The sequence below is a fragment of the Mytilus californianus genome, unplaced genomic scaffold, assembly GCF_021869535.1.
Source record: "Mytilus californianus isolate M0D057914Y unplaced genomic scaffold, xbMytCali1.0.p SCAF_53, whole genome shotgun sequence".
Classification (NCBI taxonomy): domain Eukaryota; kingdom Metazoa; phylum Mollusca; class Bivalvia; order Mytilida; family Mytilidae; genus Mytilus; species Mytilus californianus.
In genome coordinates, this window is record NW_026262705.1 from 698,662 (window position 1) to 721,273 (window position 22,612).

The 22,612-nt window shown below is 31.5% G+C and overlaps 1 protein-coding gene across 1 annotated transcript in view; it reads right to left on the minus strand.

Moving 5' to 3' along the window:
• Positions 1 to 485: 485 nt before the first annotated feature.
• LOC127703872 (SLIT and NTRK-like protein 3) overlaps positions 486 to 22,612 on the minus strand; it is a 36,889-nt gene continuing 14,762 nt past the window's right edge. The window contains exons 5-11 of the mRNA XM_052207948.1: positions 20,519 to 20,590; positions 18,420 to 18,491; positions 17,911 to 17,982; positions 9,771 to 9,913; positions 7,332 to 7,394; positions 6,430 to 6,505; positions 486 to 2,379 (exon numbers count right to left, since the gene is read on the minus strand). Coding sequence (XP_052063908.1) covers positions 2,217 to 2,379; positions 6,430 to 6,505; positions 7,332 to 7,394; positions 9,771 to 9,913; positions 17,911 to 17,982; positions 18,420 to 18,491; positions 20,519 to 20,590 — 661 coding nt within the window. The 3' untranslated portion in view covers positions 486 to 2,216. The remainder of the gene's footprint in view (positions 2,380 to 6,429; positions 6,506 to 7,331; positions 7,395 to 9,770; positions 9,914 to 17,910; positions 17,983 to 18,419; positions 18,492 to 20,518; positions 20,591 to 22,612) is intronic.

Below are 22,612 nucleotides of genomic sequence, written 5' to 3' on the forward strand. Positions count from 1 at the left end.
AAATAAGACATTCACGATTTCGACTAGATATTTTTCAACAACAAAGATAACGCGTTCGACTTAAAAAGATTGATCGTAGATAGTACCTAAAACAAACAGTCTAAAGCCCGAGGGTATAACCAGCCAAGTAGTCACTTTTCTTTTAAAATGAATTTCAATTTCATATTTGATTTGGCCTTCCAGCGGTTCTGAGTCGAGCGCCACTGATGCATCAATAGTAAAATAAACAAGCCTCTAGCTTACCGAATTGTCAGCCTGGTATCAATGATCTCAAATCTTTCAGATATCACTTGTTACAAAATAGCCACTATATTCAGCATATTTTGAAAGTTAAACATATTCGTAAGATCTTCCTATAAACATATTTAGTAATTCCTGTACCCGAATAAGTAGGTCTACGTAAAACAAACAGAACCAAGATTGCTATGTTGGCTCTGCTTTTTCTTAATTTTATTCTGTGATTTGACGAAAAAAAACCAATATAAAGCTTTTGTGTAAATACTATTTTATTGAATTAAAGCTCAAACTGAGCTGATAGTTATATATCGATTAAACAAATAAAACTGTACAGTGATATTAATGATGAATAAATTGAAATATTTTTCAAATTTTACCATTTCTTATATTTGTTATTTTCTACTTAAGTAGCAGTGCTTTTATCTATTTGTCAGTTTTATCATTGAACGTTTATTTATTTATATACATGTGAGAAAAACGATATCAAAACATTCAAGAATTTTACCCATTTTTATTAAATTTAAGAATAGGACATTTTGGAAATAAATTTAGTACTTATATAACATATCATGCAGCTGGAAACTGATTAACTGGTTTAAAATCGCATTTTAAAGAAGATTAATAAGTTCTAACACGAGCATGTACAAATATCAAAAGTAAAAAAAAAGTGCTAAATATGATTATTTATTGATTTTCACACAATGTGGAAAAAGTTTGAAGCATCATCCTTCATTTTTATTACTCTGAACAATTATTCAGATAAGCTTAGTATCTTTAATGATTTTTTTTTATTATCTTTAAAATATTATACCGTCAACAGCCAAGGTCATATAAAAAGTCTTTGTTGGATGTGTGATTCGTCCACATAATGACAAATGATTCGAATACCAACCTGCATTTTTATTAATTGGAACTTAAACATGTAAAGAGATCGACGGTACGGTTTACCTATACATAAGACTGTAAATACGTCAGCTATTGGAAAAGATGCAGAACAGGTAAATTATAAAAATGATCGGTACACCATCCTTAACTTTATAACGTTTCGAAGTAAAATGATACGTCCAAGATAATTTCAATCGAAGGTTCTAGAAATTATATGGAAATATAAGCAACAATAATGAATCTACTTCACATTATACTAAGAATTAAGCAACACAAACTCGAAAAATATATAGAGTGTTTTAAGGTGCTCTAGAAAGGTAAATGCAATTACTATTATATAGTATTACAATGTGATGGCAATAATCTTGAAGCTTATATGTTGTTGTAAAGTCCGACAACAAACTCCTCTAGAGGACTATGTTTTTACATATATTCAACATATAGACAATATTGGTAATTAAAGTATTCTTCATATTAGGTCAATAAGAAATACAGGTTTTAAGGTAATTGAAATGCAAAGAACTGACATGCAATTGCACGAATCATACTTGTACCTAAGGGTACATTAAATAAAAGGACTGTTTATTGAAAACACCATTATCTCATTTTGTTTGTTTTTGTTTTTATTTTTGCTTTCTTGGTTTTTTTATTCTTTTTATGGGTTGGAGAGGCTGATAATTATATAATGTGCTATAAATAAAATATGATATGTTATAAACATTTTCAAACACTTGATATCTATATACAAAATGATAAATATACCATCTATGCAAATTTCTGATGCATGTAGTACTCGTTTTTACTCATTTATTTTTCTAGTCATTTAATTGTATCGTGTAAATTATGAGTCACCAGTTTAAACAATGCTGCTACATTTATAGAAACACTTTTTTCGATCTAAAGTTTGTATTGTTATTTGGTATGAATTCTTATTACCAGCTTTACTACCAGATCCAATAAAAGGAAGAGATAATTGATCCGTCTTATATAAACATCTGCTCGTTATTTCCGTATGTATGATATAGTCTAAATTGAAAAGATCAATGTAGCGTAAAATGAATGTATTCTGATATTTTCTTGAAAGCTTATCCTTTTTATGTAATGAAATTGTGTATGGCATCATATGGTGAATCATTGTCTCTCCTGACCAGAGTCAGATCCTGATAGACTTGATGATCCAATAGAATTTCATTTTCATACAATGCAGAACCTTTTTGTTTTGGAATGTCCTTGAATTTCTTTAGAATTGAAGTTCGCCTGTAAAACAATAAATGAAAAACGAGTTGACGCTTAAACCAATTATTTTATAGCTATAATTATTGTTTAGTCTCTGCTGATCCAATACTACTGCAATTGCAGAGTGGTTCATCATATTTGTAACTTTAAGGAGTTTCTGTTTCCAATACAAAAAAGAGCAATATACAAAGTATGACACTCAAAACGATTAGGGAAACAAAATAAGACAACGTCATGAGCAACAAAAAAATAACAGGCATACAACACTTCAACTCGAAATTGAATTAAATGAACCCGTCAAAGTCAGGTGTTCTACAGGTAGGCAGTTAATTTTATTCTAAAGGCACCCGTAGTATTTCAAGAACCAATTCGATGATAAATCATAGCGGTGTAATTACTGAGGGAAGGCGGACGAACAAATATTTATAAATCAACTCGGTACTACCACTGTGTTAATTGTCATTGTTTGGTTTGATGATTGTTATTATTCAATTTGCGACAATGAACAGAAATGCTACGGGATGTCAGTTCATAACAAAACATAACTACTCTGACATAAACAAAACCCACGATAATCAAAGGAACAGTTCAATGTTTGCTGTTTTTTTTTAGGCCAGAGTTACAGCGAGCACTTACACTTGGAGCAAAAAACTCTCCCCTTACTATAAGTTAAAGACCATCCTAGGACCGATTTGATCATCATTCTATGCTTGATACCGATTACGCCATAACTTGGCTATACAGACAACATCTGCGTGGTGTATTAAAAAAATTATAAACCATAACATTTTGTGAAAATTATGAATATAATTCCTGCAGATTCAGAAGGAGCAAAACAATATGAGCCAAACAATCCCACTTTTAAGCAATTAAAGTCGAGAAAAATGTAGTTATTTGCATGAAACAATACTAATAAAGTTTAAATCATATAAGATACACGATGTCGTATTAATTGTCTATTTAAGGATGTTAGCTACTCTGTTTCAAAATAACAAGCTTTTTAAAAGACTATAACTTATAAATTGATAGTATATAAATAATAGACCCGAAAAAGCAGACAAAAATGAAGGGTCCGTGTCCTTGTTTTCGAGATATAAGCCATTGAAAATTTGTCGGGAAATGATTCTCTCTAGACTTTTCATACATATACCATTGGCACCTTTTTTCTTTCAAAAACTATGAAAAAATAACAATTTTCAAATACGGCCATGGCTTTTCAAACTATATGTAATACAATTATGAAAAGAAAGGTGCTGGTTAGCGGTCAAAATTTTTAAATGGCACTACATGGATAAAACAGGAGGATACAGAATATTTGACAAAAAGTAAAAAACAAGAGGAGCGAACATCCTTAATACTGAGAACAAATATAATGTGTTTAACTTAATGGTGTTGTCTGGCCTTTAATAGCCGTAATATGATTTTTGTATCCACATACATGTATTTGTTAGCGACATTAGGTAATTATAGACTATTAAAATTTGAAAAAGTAAGACATTATTACCACTAGAGACTTTGAAAGATTGATAACTCAATTAAGAAGAATGATGAAAGAAATTGTTTTGTTTTTAGAGGAACTGTTGTTATTTAAAAAAAAAAGACACATAAAGAAACAGGTCATGGCGACAGGGACCGTAACACTAAACAAGTTGATAGTGGTTATGCAAACATTTCCCGTGATTCAATTGAACTATTTCTTTCACACTGTAAAATTCTTACAGTAAGGAAAGTCAAATAGAGAAGGGGTTGTAGTTAAACCGATTTCACCCAAAGAGTGTAACCGTAAAAGACAGGTTGATTTAATGGATCAAATGAAAGCTATAAATTTCTAATGGTGTAACAAAATTACACAACAACACAGCTCTAACGTATAATATGCGTGAGAAGCAGCTTTCAATTCAGTTGATGTTTTCACAATTTTTGTCATGCCCTATATGATGATTATGTAGTAGAGAATTGATAAGAAGTAGTGGATTCGTAAACGATAATCAACGAGCGACTTTAGTCGCAAGTTGATTATCGTTTCCGAATCCACTACTTCTTATCAATTCTCTAGCTTAACCCATTTCTTTTGAAACGACTGTCTGTTTTACGTTTTGACAATGAATCAACGATATTTCATAAAAATAGTTTTGTATTTTGTCTTTTGTATTCAATAATAGCTGGAAATGATTATATCCACACGGTTCGCATCTATAATTAGACATTTGACAAGTTAACATAAGTTTAAGATAACTTAAATGGGGTGTTAGCTCCCCTTTTTAACACCAGATTTTAGTTTTGTATATACATATTTCATTTAATGTTTAATCATTACAAATTATTAATATTGAATAGATTTTGGTATATTTAATTTATTCAAAAAGACATATATTAATATACAGAATTTATTTATCTTGTTTTGAAAAGTTAAAAATGTTTAATTACCAAAATTTAGAACCTTCAAAATTTATATATATAATATTTAGCAAAGTGTTATGGTTTATTGCAGACTAAACACCGTTAAGCCGTTCTAAGTCACATTTTAATGGTTTTATTTATGTAATGTGATGATAGATTTTAATAAAGATAAAAAAAAAAAGCCGTTCTAAGTCAAAAAAATATTGATATCGTAGATGCCATAAATCTGCCATTTCATAATGCTCAAATTCATATTGCTTTCCTAAAGTATAAAATTATGTGCTTACGATTTGAATTGAACAATTATATTTAAATCTGTTTAAACTGTTTCCGTTTCATTAAGTTACGATTATTTTAAAGTTATTACATTTGGCATATGTCGTCCACCGGTCAATAAACTAGTTTTATCTGAGGTACGCATTCTGAATCCCCATCAGAATTGATCTTGCTACGGATGTACAATGAATAATTATCTTGATTTCATAACCTTACCATCAAGCTGTTCATAGCCGTGATCGTCTAGTCGTTGGTAACGAATGTCATAACGGTGATATTAACAGTGCAAAGAGCGAACCTTGTATCCGGAATGAAATTTTTTCATTGTAATTTTTTTCTCGATAAAAATAGTTTTAATCTTAGAGGTATATATATACTTCATTTTCATTTAAAGGCGATGATTTTGTTTCTGGTTTTACAGTCAAAGAAGTAGTTTTACGGTCGTAGCTTATATATCACACTTTATTCAAATTAGAGTCCGTTCAATGTTGACGTGATATAAATAAATTTGAAAAGAACATGAACAAATCCAGACATAGTATATATATTTTATTAGATAACAAAAGCAAATTATCTCTGAGATAGAAATACAGTTTATTGACATGTATTGACAGTTGTGCGCTTTAAGAGTGTTATTTAAATATTGATTTATGTGAGCACTCGTGGTATAGTGGTATCATGCATAGACTGAAGACTCTACTGATTATGAAGAAAATACGCGCATGTTCGAACCTTTCATATGCCACTCGTTTTTGAGAGGATAAAAAATCGTAAGTTAAAAGTTTAAAGTTATAAAATAAGTTAACGAAGTGGTCAGTGGATTCTTAAAAAATAATCCACTGTAAGAACAATACAATGACGTCAGAGAAATGGGTTAAATTTCAGGTAATGGCCATTTTAAACTTGCGTTCTTATCATGTTACTGTGTACCAGATTTATTTTAACTTTGAAGTATGGAATTGGATATACATTTTAGGCAGTAAGATTGATGCCTGGACATATTTTTAAAGATTTAAGCTCAAATCTTAGAATTTAAAAGTAATACTAGACATAATTTAGGCAATATACTTACTGCCTAGGATTCAAGCTTAAAGCTTAATTTCAATTATTGCCGCTAACTTACTAGTATACATATCTACTAATAATAAATAGGAAAGGTGGTTACACAGTAGTACTTCATTGACAATGATCTGCTGACCCTGTCGGAGTTGCTGAGTTCATTACGATGTTTGGTTGGGTTCACCTTACTCAATTCTTAAGTTAACTGTGAAGTATTTTGAGGTTAGTTAATTTTCTTTCTGCCGTTTCTGTTTTTGTTATTGTGTTATCCGTTTTACATTATATATAAGACAACACGTTTACATGATATACAGACATGACTTAATTATAACTTACTTCATGAACAGAATAACGACTACAACTATTACTGACAATCCTACAATTCCACCAACGGATCCTAATATAACAGCATCTGCAATACCAAAAATACTTACATATAAGTTAAGCATGTTAAGGCCACAGTAGTTTACCGAAGCTCAAATCTCGTAAATCGATTAAGAAGAGACAAATCAACCTGATCAAGGTAACACACGGAAACTGATTAAATCGCGTGAACTCTAAAAGGAACAAGATCTGATGTAAAGAATTTAAATCAAAACATCGCACACACTAAAACAAGTACTGTATAATTTAATATAGGAATCAATTACAGTGAAACATGTTTGAAGAGACGATCTATGGGAGAGCAAAAGAAGTGGTCTCATAATACAGGTGGTCTTTAAATACATGTTCAGTCTATATGAATTGCTCTACAGAGGGACCTTACATTAGTAGTCTAATAACAAAGGTTTTGCTTATACAGATGGTCTCTTAAGAAGGTATGACTGAATACAAACGAACGCACTCGAGGAAGGGTGTGATGTTATTTTTTGTATCAAAAAGAATGAACCAAACAGATTCAGTCTAATGGATTCAAATAATCCGGAGTTAATGTAATGTGTGAGGTTAAGATAATTTAATATCTTTATATCAACATTTTGTCATTGAAAGAACAAAATGTAGCATTGTTGGTTATTTCAATACATTATTATCGTTGTTTTTTTTTTGCACAGTCTTTACTTTTCTATGTTGTTTTTTTGTGTACTGTTGCCACGAGAGATTATTATAAGGACATTTAACACGTAACATTAAGTTCCAGGACTGTAAGCAAACTGGAAAACCACCGCAAAGTATATGAGACCATCTTCAAATTTGCACACACCAATATTTAGATATAAAACAATAATGTGGATATTTACATGTTGTTGTTTCTGTAGTAACTTCTAAGGTAGTAGATTCTGTCTGCATATCATTCAACTGAGCTGTTGGATCAAAGGAATTCAAAAAGGTTTTAATGATAATTTTCATGAATATTTTTTAAAAAATCATAAAAAATACCAGGCTTACAAATTGGTATACCAAGCGTCTCGTCGATATTTTACTTTAGAAACACCAGTTGTGCTCAAATCAAAGCAGTTAGATAGCCAAATTCAATGCGAATTCGAAGTTTGAAAGCATCTTTAACAAAAATGTATGAAATTTTGTGTCAAATACAAGTTTTATCAATGTTCATTCAGTCCTGGTATTTAATAATTGAAAGACAATTCGTTACGACTTGTTGTTCAAATTAGTCCAGAACACCTTCAAATTTGCATACAATTAATAATTACAAAAAAGCGTTTATATTTACCTGCAGTTATTCCTGTTGGAAATTCTGAGGCAGTAGATTCTTGCTGTGTGTTATACACACTTATACCAAAACAATGTTAATACACAAGATGTTGCTACATAATACTCACCAGCGGTGCATAAATGAAAGCAAAATGCTAAATCAAATACGAAGTTGGAAATAAACTCATCATAGGTTCCAGGATTAAAATTGTGCACGCCAGACGCATGATTTTTCTACATTGAGGACCCAAAAGACCTTAAGTCTTGCCAAATACAGCTAAGGTATTGGAAACCATTGAAAACAAAATTTTCAAAAAGATGTTAAAATACGACTGTATTTGATATTTGCAAAGTAATAACTTATAATATGGGGCCAATTTGTAATATCTTAGACTGTGTTATCTGTGGGATTCCGACCCAGTTTTTTTTCAAATTTAGTGGGATTTAAAAATCTTTCCGAAATAAAGGAGTTTGTTGCCACAACCGAAACCAAATATAGATCCGAGAATTAATAATTCTGAATTTGTTACAGATTCTCTTCCAACGTTCAGAACAAAAAAGTCCAAAATACGTTTGATATGTTACAAAATAATTTACTGCTCGACTGACCCTAATTTTCTACAGACTAGTTATTCTGAAATGCATTTTTCCTGCAACTTTCTTTGATCTACAGGACGCTACATTAGACATTTAAAAAAAAAGATTCCATAAGTGTGTACTGATTGATATATAAGTCTTAGAAACATGATGTTTTTATTAGTTGTGCTTGGCATTAAACTATCTTTCAGTAACTGCGAGTACTCTCAGATCTGTACCTTGTGTTTTAGTTTTTATTAATTATTCATTTACCTTGGATCGTTCTGATGAGTTCAGCCATTTTCAACTGTTTTTTTATAGTTTGTTCTTATGTTATGCAGATACACCACTATCTCATGTTGGAAGGGGTGGGCACCTTCAAATATGTTTAAACTCAAGACATTCTGTATGTGCCTATCCCAAGTCGGGAGCCTGTAATTCAGTGGTTGTCTTTTGTTGCTGAATATTATATTGTTTTCATTATTACTTTATAAATAAATCAGGCCTTTGGTTTTGTCGTATGAACTGTTTACATTTGTCACATCGTCGTGGCCTTTTATAGCTTGCCTTGCGCATGAGTTTTGTGCATTGTTGAAGGCCGTTTAGTGACCTATTGTTGATAACTTCTACTTTTAATTCGTCTCTGGTGGAGAGTTGTGTCATTGGTAATCATACCACATCTCCCTATTTTTATATTAATCAATAAACAAGTCTGTATACAGAATTTGAGGCTCTAAACCTTTAAACAGATTTAACAGAGACTGTTACGGATAAGCACTGAATGACGAGGTAAAAGCAGAAAAAAATATTTACTAGCCATTAATAGCGGGCCCTATCAGAATGATCACAATGATTTCATTTAAAAAATTGCAATACCTCTTTATCGGTATAGTAGATTGTGTTCGAAATATTCAAACTCTAAGGTTTTTCTAGCTCCAGTTATAGATCGCCTTGGCTTTTTTGGCACAATTATTCGAAATTATCGGTTATCAATGCTCTTCAAGTTCGTAATATTTGATTTGCCTTATCGTCGTTTTTTGTTTTTGCCAAAACGTTGTCAGTTTGTCTTCGACTTATGACTTGTTCCCTTTGGATCTATATCTTCTACCTCTTTTTTGTTGTTGAAAACTCTGTCGATACAAATAGATATATAAAAAAATGCCACTTACTCTCATTTGGTCAAAGTCAAAAATTTTCCAGTATATTCAAGGTTCTGGACTTTAGATGTTTGAATGTCCGGTGTGATTATATATCATTATCAAAAGAACTCCACTAACTTTAAGTTACAATTTTTATAGAACACAGATGTTATATCATGCTTGGATGACAGTACGTTACAAAAAATGTCCATTATCACCTTAAGTATACTTTTAAGGTAAATTAAAGATGAAGATGCAAATTCATAATATGATAATGTCATACACTCAAATGAAATTTATACAATTACCTACTGTCACAATCTTTAAAATGGCACATATGAAGATTTGATAGTTCAACATGGTTCCGATCTGAACAGGTCACATCATACCTCGATACTTGTTTTACCCAGGTCATAAAGGGAAAGTTCTGGCAATTGCAGACTAATTCAAGGTTTCTGTTTGTGTATAATAATTAAGAGGTTAATATAAAGTTAATTTTGCTTAATATTATTTTTTTTCAATCATGGAAGTTTCAATATCAACTAATAGTACATAATAAACGCCATGTGTTAGCATAAACTTAATCACAACAATAAACTGAAAACTTAAGCTCACGAACACAGGAAAAAGTAAAATCATAAAAATACCGAACTCCGAGGAAAATTCAAAACGGAAAGTCCCTAATCAAATGGCAAAATCAAAAGCTCAAACACATCAAACGAATGGATAACAACTGTCATATTCCTGACTTGGTAAAGGCATTTTCTAATGTAGAAAATGGTGGATTAAACCTGGTTTTATAGCTAGCTAAACCTCTCACTTGTATGACAGTCGCATAACATTCCATTATATTTACAATGATGTGTGAACAAAACAAACAGACATAATAGGTAAAAATGTCAAAATAGGGGTACAACAGTCAACATTGTGTTATAATCTTAATCACTTTGAAAAAAAAACAAATATGTAACAAATAAACACAAAAAGGCATATAGACAAAGCCCATAAGCAAAATGAAAGACAAGAATACAAAAATTTACCATAGCACAATAACACAATGACGGGATGTATAAGTACCGAGCCACGTCAAATGAATAACACCAATAATAGAATAAACAGTAAAAGTAATATTCAAAAAGACAAATAAAAGAATACTATAACACGTTATTAAGATGATAAACAACATCAGTACCCAGAATCTATACTTCAAGACCATCGTGTATTATTTGTGAAGTTGATACGGAATATTTATCAACAAGGTCTTGGTACCTTCCGATGAACTTTTTTTTTGAAAAAATGCGAAAGGTTCTTTGACATACCCCTGGTTCATCAACTTTCTGCTCAGACACTGGTGACGTTTTGCAAAGTCTGAGTAGCAGCTGCAAACGCTTGAATACCGAATAAGTTGGGAAATGTATATCCCATATGCAGGTGAAGTTGGTATATTGCTACCAAGGTAGGGGAAATTGATAATTTCAAAATTAAAATCGTCTCGTTTGTCATAGATTCTGGTCCTGAGATGACCGTGTATGTCAAATTCGAGGTATTAGTCTAAAAATGAGGCGGAGGAAGCCGTGCCTGTTGTTTCTTTAATTTCTAGTTCTGGGGGATATATTAATGGAACCCAATCAGAAACGTTTGGAATGTTAACGGAAAGAACATCATCAATATATATCTGAAATTGAAATTAAATGACCTGACTTCTTTGATCTTCTTGTTTTTGACAAGTGTCTGAAGGAACTCCGACTCGTATGAAAATAAGAAGAGGTCGGCAAGGAGAGGCGCACAGTTCGTTTCAATAGGACTGCCGACAATTTGTTGAAAAAGTCTACCTCCAAATTCAACAAATATGTTGTCAATAAGAAACTCCAGCATACTGATCACTTCTTCCTCTGTGTAGCATGTTTTACCTTTTTGTTCACTATTAACAAAATATGCCGTATGGTATCCCAAAGTAATAAATGTATAGCGTATGCTACCATTTTTATGTTGAAAAGCATTGTGGATTATTCATTTAGACGATTTTTCAATTTCACATGGGGAATGGTGGTATAAAGGGTTGAAAAATCAAAAGTTTTGATAGAATTGATTTCAGAAAAAGATCGAGATTTAAAATTATCCAGAAATTCTTTAGAGTTTTTTAAAATCCACATATGGTTAATACCACTACGCGAGTAAACAGTTTTACAGTATTTCGGAAGACCATCTTTCACTGCGGACAGAATTTTTGTCAATCTAATGGACAATTCTTTAGTTGAACATGCAAATGAGCCGGCAATGTACCGTTGTTTGTACAGAATTTTGTGAAGCTTAGGTATCCAATACAAACAAGGTAAGTCCTTCGATTTGCTGTTCAATGTAATATTCATTTAAGCCATGAAGGACTTATGATTCGCCAAAATCTCATCCTTGTCAAATGATATGTTTTTGTATGTGGGATTACAAGGCGTTTTGAAATCATCGTTTTTTATGTATGTACACAGCTGTACAGTACAAGCATTATTGATGTACATATGTGAAGATGCATATTAACTATACATTTTTAAAGATGTATATGAACTTTACATCTGTTGAGATAGACTGACTGACTGTGCATTTGTTAAGATCTATATATTAATTTACACATATTTAAAGATGCATATACACTGTACATTTGTAAAAATATAGATTGACTGTGTTTATACATCTTTACAGATATACAGTTTAGGTACATTTTCACAGATGGAGTTTAAATGCATCTCAACTGGTTTACATTTTTTATACAACTTTACAGATGTACAGTTTATTTGCATCTTAACTAATACTTTACATGTACCTTAATATATACACCAATATTGCTTGTACTAAAGGGAAAAAAGTAGTATTACATTTTCCCGGCTTTAGGTTGACCTTTTGTGTACCCAAGGCAGGTGAAGGAAGTTAACTTAGGAGCGCTGTGATTGGATGTAAGGGTAAAATATATTTTTGTATTTATCTATAAATAACTGCAGTGTGTATATTAACAATATAAAGTTTGAAACCTATTCAAACATTTTCTTGAGAATTATTCGAAAAGACTTCCAAATTTTCATAAATTTGATGTAAAATGACGGTTGGTATGGATACCATAAACAAACTCCGTTGGAAGATGGTCATTAAACTATTTGACTTCAATTTCTAAAACAAAATAATAAAGTACTAATGCCACACATTACTGTTTTGTCCAGGTTTTTATTATAAAAAGTGGTAAATTTAGAAAATGTTAGTGTTGTCGCCTATGGCAGATTCAATACTACCGTTTTCCCTATAGTAGCTGTGTAACACGAACACAAATAAAATGCAGTCATTTGTAATATCTCACAATTATTGTTCTAATGATATGCATTTGATACGCGGATTTTCATTGGACGGTGCTATAGACTTTGAGTGTGTTAACATGACAATGTATCCGTCTTTTTTTTATGGAAACTTTTGATTTGTATTAAAGGAAAGAAATTGCATGTCTTTGAACAAAAGGCTTTACTTTGACCTCAAATACTATTTCTGACGATTCTAGTTCCATTCTGAAGCCTGTACAACAATGGCAACGTTTATAATGTCTTTAAAGTGTACCGATGATGGCGAATTGTTTAGATGGTAACGACAAGAACAACATGTATTAATTTTCCAGTTTGACTTTTCTTTTTTTTTGACACATTAGATTTGCAAATGATTATACATAGCGAATAAAATATGTCGATGTAGGAAAGTTTGAATATTTACATGTTCTACAGAAGAAAACAAACCCCATCAAACTCATACAACCGCTCACAAAAGGCATTACACTTAATTTTGTCCTTCGATCGAAACTAAACGGATCTATTTGAACTCGTAAGATGTGTTTCACCTTCATATTATATCAAAGTCATCAACGTTATTAATGGCAGTGTCGCCAAGGATATTATTATTTCACCACCTGAAGGCTGCTCACGAAGGCGAAGGTGATATTATTTTGCTGAAGTTAATTTTTTCTTATTATATAATTTAGATTTTGTATGTTTATATGTAAAAATAAACTGTGCAAAATTTCATTTTATTATTCCCCATTAGCATATTAAAATAACGATATAATAACGTAAAAGGGAATTATTTTATATATGTCATTTCGGGACCTCGTAGCCGGTATGGGTTTTGCTCATTGTTGAAGGTCGTAACATGACCCTTAGTTGTTACCTTCTACGTTAAATGATTTCCGGTGGAGAGTTGTGTCATTGGCAATTATACCACATCGTATTTATAATCATGTATTTAAATCCTGAACAATGTGACGTCACTGAACTCCCAAACACGTCTATGTTGATGAAGGACGCCAAAAGATGTCCTTTTATGAACGTTCAATCGTGTCCATACTTAAAAAAAAAAACGCCCAAACGTGTCCACTGTTATAAAAAGTATATGATGATTAACAATAAATCCAGTCGATATTATAACAGTCCTTGGGACCTTCGTTTTGTTTTGTTAAAAAGCCGACATTAAATGTTTTCAAGGCCAGGGCTTTACTAACAAAATGAACTTCTAATCATATCGATATTTAAAAACGCCTTAAGTGTCTATCGTTATTAAAAAGTTTTTCGTTATCACATAGAAATAATGAAGATGTTATAGGGAAAAAAGTAGTATTAAATTTTTCAGGCTTTAAGATTGCATTTTTATGTATCAAGGGCAGCTAGAGGAAGTCAACTTTGAAGCACTGTGATTGGATATAAGGGTATACTATATTTTGTTTTATTCATTTATTATGTTTATGAATAACTGCAATGTGCTTATTTACAATATATATTTTGAAACGCAGGGAAATATGTTTGAGAAAAATTCGAAAAGGCTTCCTTATTTTCATAAATCTGATAAAAGTGACGATGGCCATAGATATTATAAACAAGCTCCGTTCGAAGATGGCAATGCCCCCATTTGACTTTAGTTTCTAAAACAGAATAATAAAGAACAAATATCACACATAACTGTTTGGTCCAGGTTTTTATTATAAAAAGTGGTAAATTTGCAAAATGTTAGTTTTGTCGCCAATAGAGGGAAAAAGTTTTATTGCACTACTTTTAAGCTTTTATTCGTACTTTTGTTTTTTGTCACCAAGAAAACAAACTATTTACCGTTTTCCCTTTACTGAAAATAGCAAGTACAATAACAATCAATTAGATTTCAGTTATATTGCGCTATTTTTAAGCTTTTATTTGTACTTTCATTTTTATCACCAGGAATAAAAAAAATATTTACCGCGACCAATACTGTTGAGAAAAGTGATGAGTTAAAGTGATAGGTACTGATATAAAACTGTATACAAGGAATCCAATATTAGTCACATTGTTTAAAATGCAACAAACTCTAGTTCTTTTGTATAGTTTAAACTTTAGCAATGATTGATTCAATTGGAAACACCAAAATTCAAGTCACGACAAATAGTTTGTACTAAAATATTTGCCTTTTTGGCTGTGTAATGCCCTAAATGTAGCAATTGAGCATTTCACAAGACATAATCTATCATAATGGAAACTGTCTGGTTTAATTTGTTGATGTTTATGTAGTATGTCAATATGTGGGAAAATAAGAAGCATGTCCAGTGTAAAATGTGTCCTAATAAGGAAGAAAAAGGCCCAATTGAGGCTAAATTTAGATAGAATGTATACTGTCCTGTGTAAAGAATAATTCCCACTCATGCCAGTGCATGCAACAAATATTTCAATAGTGCTTCATTTAATTGGATTTGAAAAGTTAGGCTGTTGTTTCTTCCTTTGTCTTCTTCTTTCGTTAAGCAACCAACAATCAATCAATCAATCTTCTTTTGTCCAGCATTTTCTTTGACTAACATTAACATTTTCACTGTGTAAATTGTATAAATTTTTTAATTATCCTTTCTGTGACTTTTGTACCATCTCAGCTATTGTACGAGGTCTCCATTTTTTTTAATTTTCGTTATTTCTTTGGGAATTTTCCCAACCTACCTTTGCGTTCATGTTCTATGATAGCGGTTTTTATTTTATAGTGGACTCCAGCAAATTTTTCAATTAAATTCCTTAATTGCGACTACATAAGACATTGCTGACGTCCGAGTGGAAATAGAAGCGCTAAAAGTTTTGAGAAGTTTTGGCGTCTTAAAGTGTACCCGTTTCGTTGGATAACAATTGTCGGACACGTTTGGGGGATTTGTGATCATGCGAAATGGACATATTTAGAAAAATTGCACATATGGCATCAGACATGCATGCAAGGATATTATGTAGAAAAAGAAAAGAAAATTGTTTTCATGTTGAATTATCTGACATATTCTTTAAAAAAAAAGGAATATGAAAATTAACTGATGACTGTCAATAGATAATGTTGTATGTGACATGTTGCCTTGTTTAGTTATAGGCGAAAACATATCGTTCTTTGCAATCATATTATTGTTTGGGGACTTCATTTAATTTATGTCAGACAACATCTACTCAATACAGTTGTAATTACATAAAATTATAGACTTTCAAAAGTTTGTATTATGATTACATAGTATTCATATTTTCTAAATCCATGATGCAAAAAAGGTACATATATTATGAATCACTGTACATGTACATGTACATACACATGATAAAAACCTCAATTTTGTAATGAATTGAAATGAAAATCTGGACATTTTAAATGAAGTATATGAGACTTGTCTATAATAAGATGTTTTAAAATACATTCTATATATGGATATTAAGATTGGTGAAGTCTTTGTCATTTGTGAAAGGATACCGCCAAGATATATTATGTCACCCTTTTCGTTTTAGAAATATTATCAGATGAATAACGAGTTGAATTCAAAGAACAATGTAATTTGCATGCTAAGATTCTAAAACACAGGATCAGGTACTTTGCTTGGTTATATTCACTAATTATCATTTCATTTGATCAATAACATACACCAGTTCTATATGAATACTCCCTACATTCTTCATAGAATTCCAAAAAGATGATTTAGAATATAATTGTCCGTAAAATATTACAGTAGATGCACAATGGATGTGTAGCGACCAGTCTAAATGACATTCAGGACTTTTGAGATTTCAGTTATATATATATCTTGATGTTCTATCTATACTGAGTGATATTGTATACTACATACTCAGCGTCATATAGTGATGCACTTCTTCTGAATGATAACTTAATGCATAATCTAGTTAAAATACAGAAGCTCTTTTCACAAAAAATCTTAAGAGTAAAAATACTCGTAAGTCATACACATTTCAGTTTAACTTACTATCAATTTTTATCGTAAGATTTTTTGTGAAAAGAGTCGCTGATTCTCTTGTACGCTTCGGTTTCAATGATTGACAACTCTCCGTTTTACTTTCTAATCTGGGAATTATTACACCAACCACAGGTAATTCTGCTGACAAAGTTTTAAAGGTGTGTATCTTTACAACAAAATCAGATAAGCCCAAAATATCTTCAAAACAGAGGTAGAACGGAGTGTTAGATAAAATTCACGTAGGAATTGATATCAACTATGTACAAGTACAGTTTAAAAATATGCATAATTAAAGATATGAAATAAATAAAACAAATAAGGTAATGCTAAAATGCACTCTCAAGTTGATAATCTTTCAAGGATAAATCATGACAGCGTTTCCGCTTATTTCCAATGTGGTCTTTAAAGAAATTAAGAGGAGGCAAGGAGGCATTAATTGAATTTTAGTCAAGAGTTAAGTTACACATTTACTTAGTTTCAAGATGTTGTTTACCTGCAGCTTTAAATGCGCCCTGGTCATATTATTTGGAAGCAAATTCCAACTTTTAAGAGTATTAAAGAAAAAAGATGTTGAGCCTACTCTATTAATTTTGGGAAAAACACAATTGAATTGGCGTGACCTAGTGTTATATCAGTGTTGTTCTTCGACGTTTAAAATGTTTTCTCTGAAATATGCGGGAAAATGTTTGTTATAGATCGTATATGCGTGTTCTAATCTTGATTGCTTCACTCTATTTTCAATGTTTAAAAACAACATTTGAAAGTTCCGGTTGACGGACACTATACATGTACCTTGGACCAAATTTCTTTTTGAATCTAACAGTTGTGTTTTGGGCAATTTGAAGTTTGTATTTTAGAGTTTGTGACACTCCGGCATACGGAGAGGAACAGAAATAGTCAACGTGACAATGGATTAGAGCCGTCGAAAAAGTTTTGTGGGTTTAAGTTGACAAACAACTTGCTTTACGATACATACATTTTTGATAATTGAGTTCACTGTATTTTCACCTGACAAGTTTTGGTCTAGTGCATATTAATTTAATATCAACACTATTCTTTATCGTAGCATCCCACGTATGAGACGAAATTGGTATGCACTTACGATATCCTCATTGTTTTAAGTAGGTACACACAAAACGATCCAATAGCAGATTGTTTTCATCTAACAAATAAGGAATTCGTTTGTTTTATTCAAACTAATATACTTACAGGATGTATAATTTGGACACATTAACAAAAGAGTATTCCGAGATCAGTGATATACTGTTGTATTCTAGAAACCTATAAAAAGATATGTGCGTGGCATAGCAGTCGTAATAACTTTAAAGTAAAATTTACAAAAGTAAGACAAATATTCTATGCCTTTTACATTCTACATGTTATCTGAAGCTACTAATGTCAAAATGAAAATGAAGGATTTGACTATGATTATTATAAAAATCAAGAGATGTGGTGAGATTGCCAATGAGACAACTATTCATCAAAGTTCAAATACCCATTTTGTGTACTTATAGTTTATAGACAGTTTAGAAAAAAAAACCTGTCTCATTCTCTTGGTTGCAGTTAAAAAAAATCTTTCGCGGTATACAAATCAATTTATATAACTAGTATTTGCCTTTGATATTTTGGACTAATTGAATAGACTATAGAACAATACTGCGTCTACTTTTCCATTTGTGATCTAATTAATAAATGATCATTAGAAAATATATACTTACACTCTACCCAAATCAGGCAAATTGGTAAACGCATATGGTTCAATAACAGATATCTTATTGTTTTGTAAACGCCTGAAAAAAATATATTACAAGGGTTATGCATTCATAATAAAACGATGGGAAAGGTAAATTTCAGAAACCATAGTTATTTGTTTGAGGACCAAATCTGAGGAAAAACTTATTGTAGTTCGGCTAGCTTTGAATAAATGTTTGCGGTTTTATATATATATATCGGTTTGAAGTTTAATCTTTAAAAAAATAAGCTAGCTCTTTATTGTTTTTGTGTTTGTTTTTTTTATATAAACACCTATTTTTAAATATTTAGGTAGTGTGTGAAAACATGCATTTGTGTATCTTTTTGGTAGAAAATTATAATTATGCTATTTTTCGACTATAAAATCGTCATAGAAATTCATGATACAAACTGAACGATTATTCTGAATGTAAAAATCACCTAGTTTTGTAATACTCCTTTTTTGTAGGCCACAAGGGCCTTTTGCGCAACTCCTCCCTTATAGTCAATTTGAATATTCACGCAATATTTTACTCCTTATAAAGTTACACGTATCTTAACATAGTTACCAGCATCCAGCATCCCTATAATATTTCCAAAAAGTTATTATTATCAGTTGATTTCAAATACATGCATCCTTTTTGTTATGACCTGTCCTTTTGTTGTAGCTTTTCGGTTATGTCGAATACATATAGTTTTTTTCTGATTGAATAAGAACTTATTTACACCACTGTAATGATATTTTCCTTTAGATAGGAGCATAATTTAATCGAAGTTTTAGTGTCCGGTTTCCCTAAGTGCATGCGGCCTTTTTTTTCTCATGGAGATTGAACGTTATCATACCTATAGTTTTTAACTGATTCATAATTTTATTAACAGAAAATTAAAAAAACAAAAGTGTATTATAAATCATGTCAGTGCCGATTCACTGATTTCTGAGATGAAAAAGTAGTGCCATTGACCAAGGACTATAAAATAATACAAAAGAGTTGTGCCCGAATAGGCAAGTGGCATTTTTCAAAAAGACGCTTAGGTAATGACTTTAATGCACCCACCTAACATACATGTACGACTATATCATATATCATTCGAAAGCTTATTATCTGTATATTCTGTTATGTACGGTCGTCAATAATTTGTACGGTGCAATTTTTGTTAAATCATGGTCAAAGGTCAAGAATGAACATTCCTCAATTTCGCAAGAATTAAACAAAATGCCCTTTGCTCGTTCTTGTATCATGATAGTTTTTTTTTTTCGAAAAATTATATGAACATAATAGAACAGAATACAATGATTGTAAATCAAATACACATTTTAATGTTATTGCGCAATATTTACAGGAAATCGTTACTCTTATAAAATTTTTCAAAAATGATAAAATTGCGCTAAAAGAAAAAAAAATTCTTTAGATATCAATATTTATTTGTCAAAAATAAAATAAATTTATCGCTTAAAGGTGAAAGGATTTTTTTTTTTTGGTCATTATAATATACAAGATATACAAATCTGGTAAGTCTAAAAAAACAACTGTGTAATGAGCAATACACCTCCTACATCGCTTTTAAGTGAAGTTCAAAGTTTTAAAGTGCACATATTGAGATTGAACCTTCATCAGGAATGCTAAAACCAAACTTTTAAACCAAGGATGTATTATTACTTGAAAGCGTGAATGGCTTATAGTCCAAATAAATTCACTTAAAAGGAACAACTTGGTCAAAAGTTATACAATCTTGTCGCAACCTTTCCTGTTGGTGCACTCTTTACTTTTATGGATTTCATTACCATGCCTGGAAGTTTATACCTTGACTAATGATGTTGCAACAGAGGAATATCAATGCTGAGTTAAGGACAATCGTTATTTATCAATATGTACAACTTTAAAAACTTACATTCCTTCAAATAAATAATTGTTACGTGAAATCTCTGAATGATACGGAAGTCTCAGAACATCCAGTCATTTGAGGTAATATTCTTACCACTGACATTTTTTTATCTGGGTAAATTGATATGTCGTATTAAAGCCTTTGTCATAAATGCTTGTATATAAGATTGATAATTGTATACGTATAAAGTTTCAAAACTTACAAGATATACAAATCTGGTAAGTCTCTAAAAAGTCCTTGGCTTATCGTGGTCAGGCTGTTATCGTGAAGATATCTACAATGACAAACGATCTGCTGCATTGGTTTTTCAACTTCATATTCTTGAAATAATAATAATAATTCTAAAAAAAAGTCATTCCATTAATATTTATCAGGTGTTGACAATGGAGATCTAAAGGTGTATATAGTAACTGCAGCATTTCAATCTATACATGTCTAAGTAAACAAGAACGCACTTCAGTCATTGCTTTAACTGCGAGGTATAATTCTTTTTTATATCATTATAATGTTATTGTTTGTTGTAGCTATTAAACGATCTGGGATATTAACCAATGTTCGTTGAGGTATTGACCAGAAAATGAGGCGATACAACTTTCACTATTACGGTTCTTACTTGACATGGAAATATCTAAGGTAAAATTAGGCAAACTACATTAACTGATATAAATGCTTTATATTTATTATACTGACAAGAGTGAACAAGAATATAAGAATATGTGCAGTTATTACATGTACGTCGATATTCCGTATGATTTATTAATCATTTCCGTGGGGAGATTGTTCTTGGAAAACAATCTCTAGTGAAATAATACAATTTGTCTACGTTAATGTAAAAAAATAAAAAATGGAACGGACAATCAGTTCAAAGATGTATGCGTCTGTATCGTACAGTTATGATTATTGTTACATAAAAACGATAATAGGAACAACCAACAGTATTAGACAGTACAACAGAGGACATCATTCGCCTGACACCACAACAATCAACATCAATACATGGTTCTCAGATCCTGACTATAGGGGTAACATTATTATTACTAGTGTAAAATTCAAACTCATAAGTCTGAGCAAAACGAACCCCACCAAAAACTGGGGGTGATCCCTGGTGCTCCGGAAGGTTAAGCAGATCCTGCTCCACATGTGGCACCTATCGTGTTGCTCATGTTAGTACAAATCCGGTAATAAGTCTAAATCGGTAGGTCACATTCGGGAAAAGGGGACGGGATTGTAGTTACGACATTAGGAATATATCCGCTATCATCAGTGAAACGGATATTCCGTAATGGTCAACCAATTCGTGATGGCGTCCGTAAAATTTACGAAGGGATGAGTTCAGCTTCCCCAATTGGTACTCTTGGTTTAATAGCTTCCTTGTGAGCAGCAACCCTCTATCAAGGAAATCATGATAGGAAATACAAGCCCTGGAGTATCGTATCAACTGAGAGATATATACTCCGTATGCAGGCGCTGCTGGAATGTTGCTACAAAAAAATGGAACTTTCACAATTGGGAAAGCAGGGTCGAAATATGACCAGCTACTACAAGGAAAAGTACAAATATGGACACTACTGGCAGGTTTCATTAAATATCAACATACACTTCAATTTGAAACGTTAGTAATATAACGCGCCTATATCCCCTGTTCCTGATTGTAATATCCGTAAAATTTAATTCTAGATTATGTGTTGTTACGTTGAGAAATGTTCACATTGTGAAAAAAGCAACACTTTTTGTTTTTAGAGTTTTAGCCGATTGTAATTTGGCACAAATTTCAAACTGTTAATTCGAAATTAATATCATAAACGAAAATGAATTTAAGATTTAGTTGTTTGAATGAAAGTTTTTGACTCTAACAAATTTTTAAAATTCATTTTTACGTTTTTTGCAAATTACTGTAGCATATTTTCAAATGAATTGCGGATTATATTACTATATGGCTCGTGAGTTGAAAGGCCATATCATATAGAATGTTGGAGAGCATTAAAAACCGAAAAATTGCCAAATACGGCTTATCCAATATATGTCTAGGGTATAAAAACCTTAGTGTTGCAAATAATTCAATATTTTTTAAACAGTAAACTTTCAGCAAATAAATTCTGCATCAACGTTATTTGTTTGGAAACACAAATGTATCATGTGTATTGACCACTAGGTTGATGATACCCTCGGGGACGAAACGTTCATCAGCAGTGGCGACGACCTAGTGATTTTAGAAACTGGCTGGTAGTTTAGCCAGTCAGAAGCGATTTTTGTCTACATACGACCTACCAGTTGCACTCGATTCATATTCGAAGCT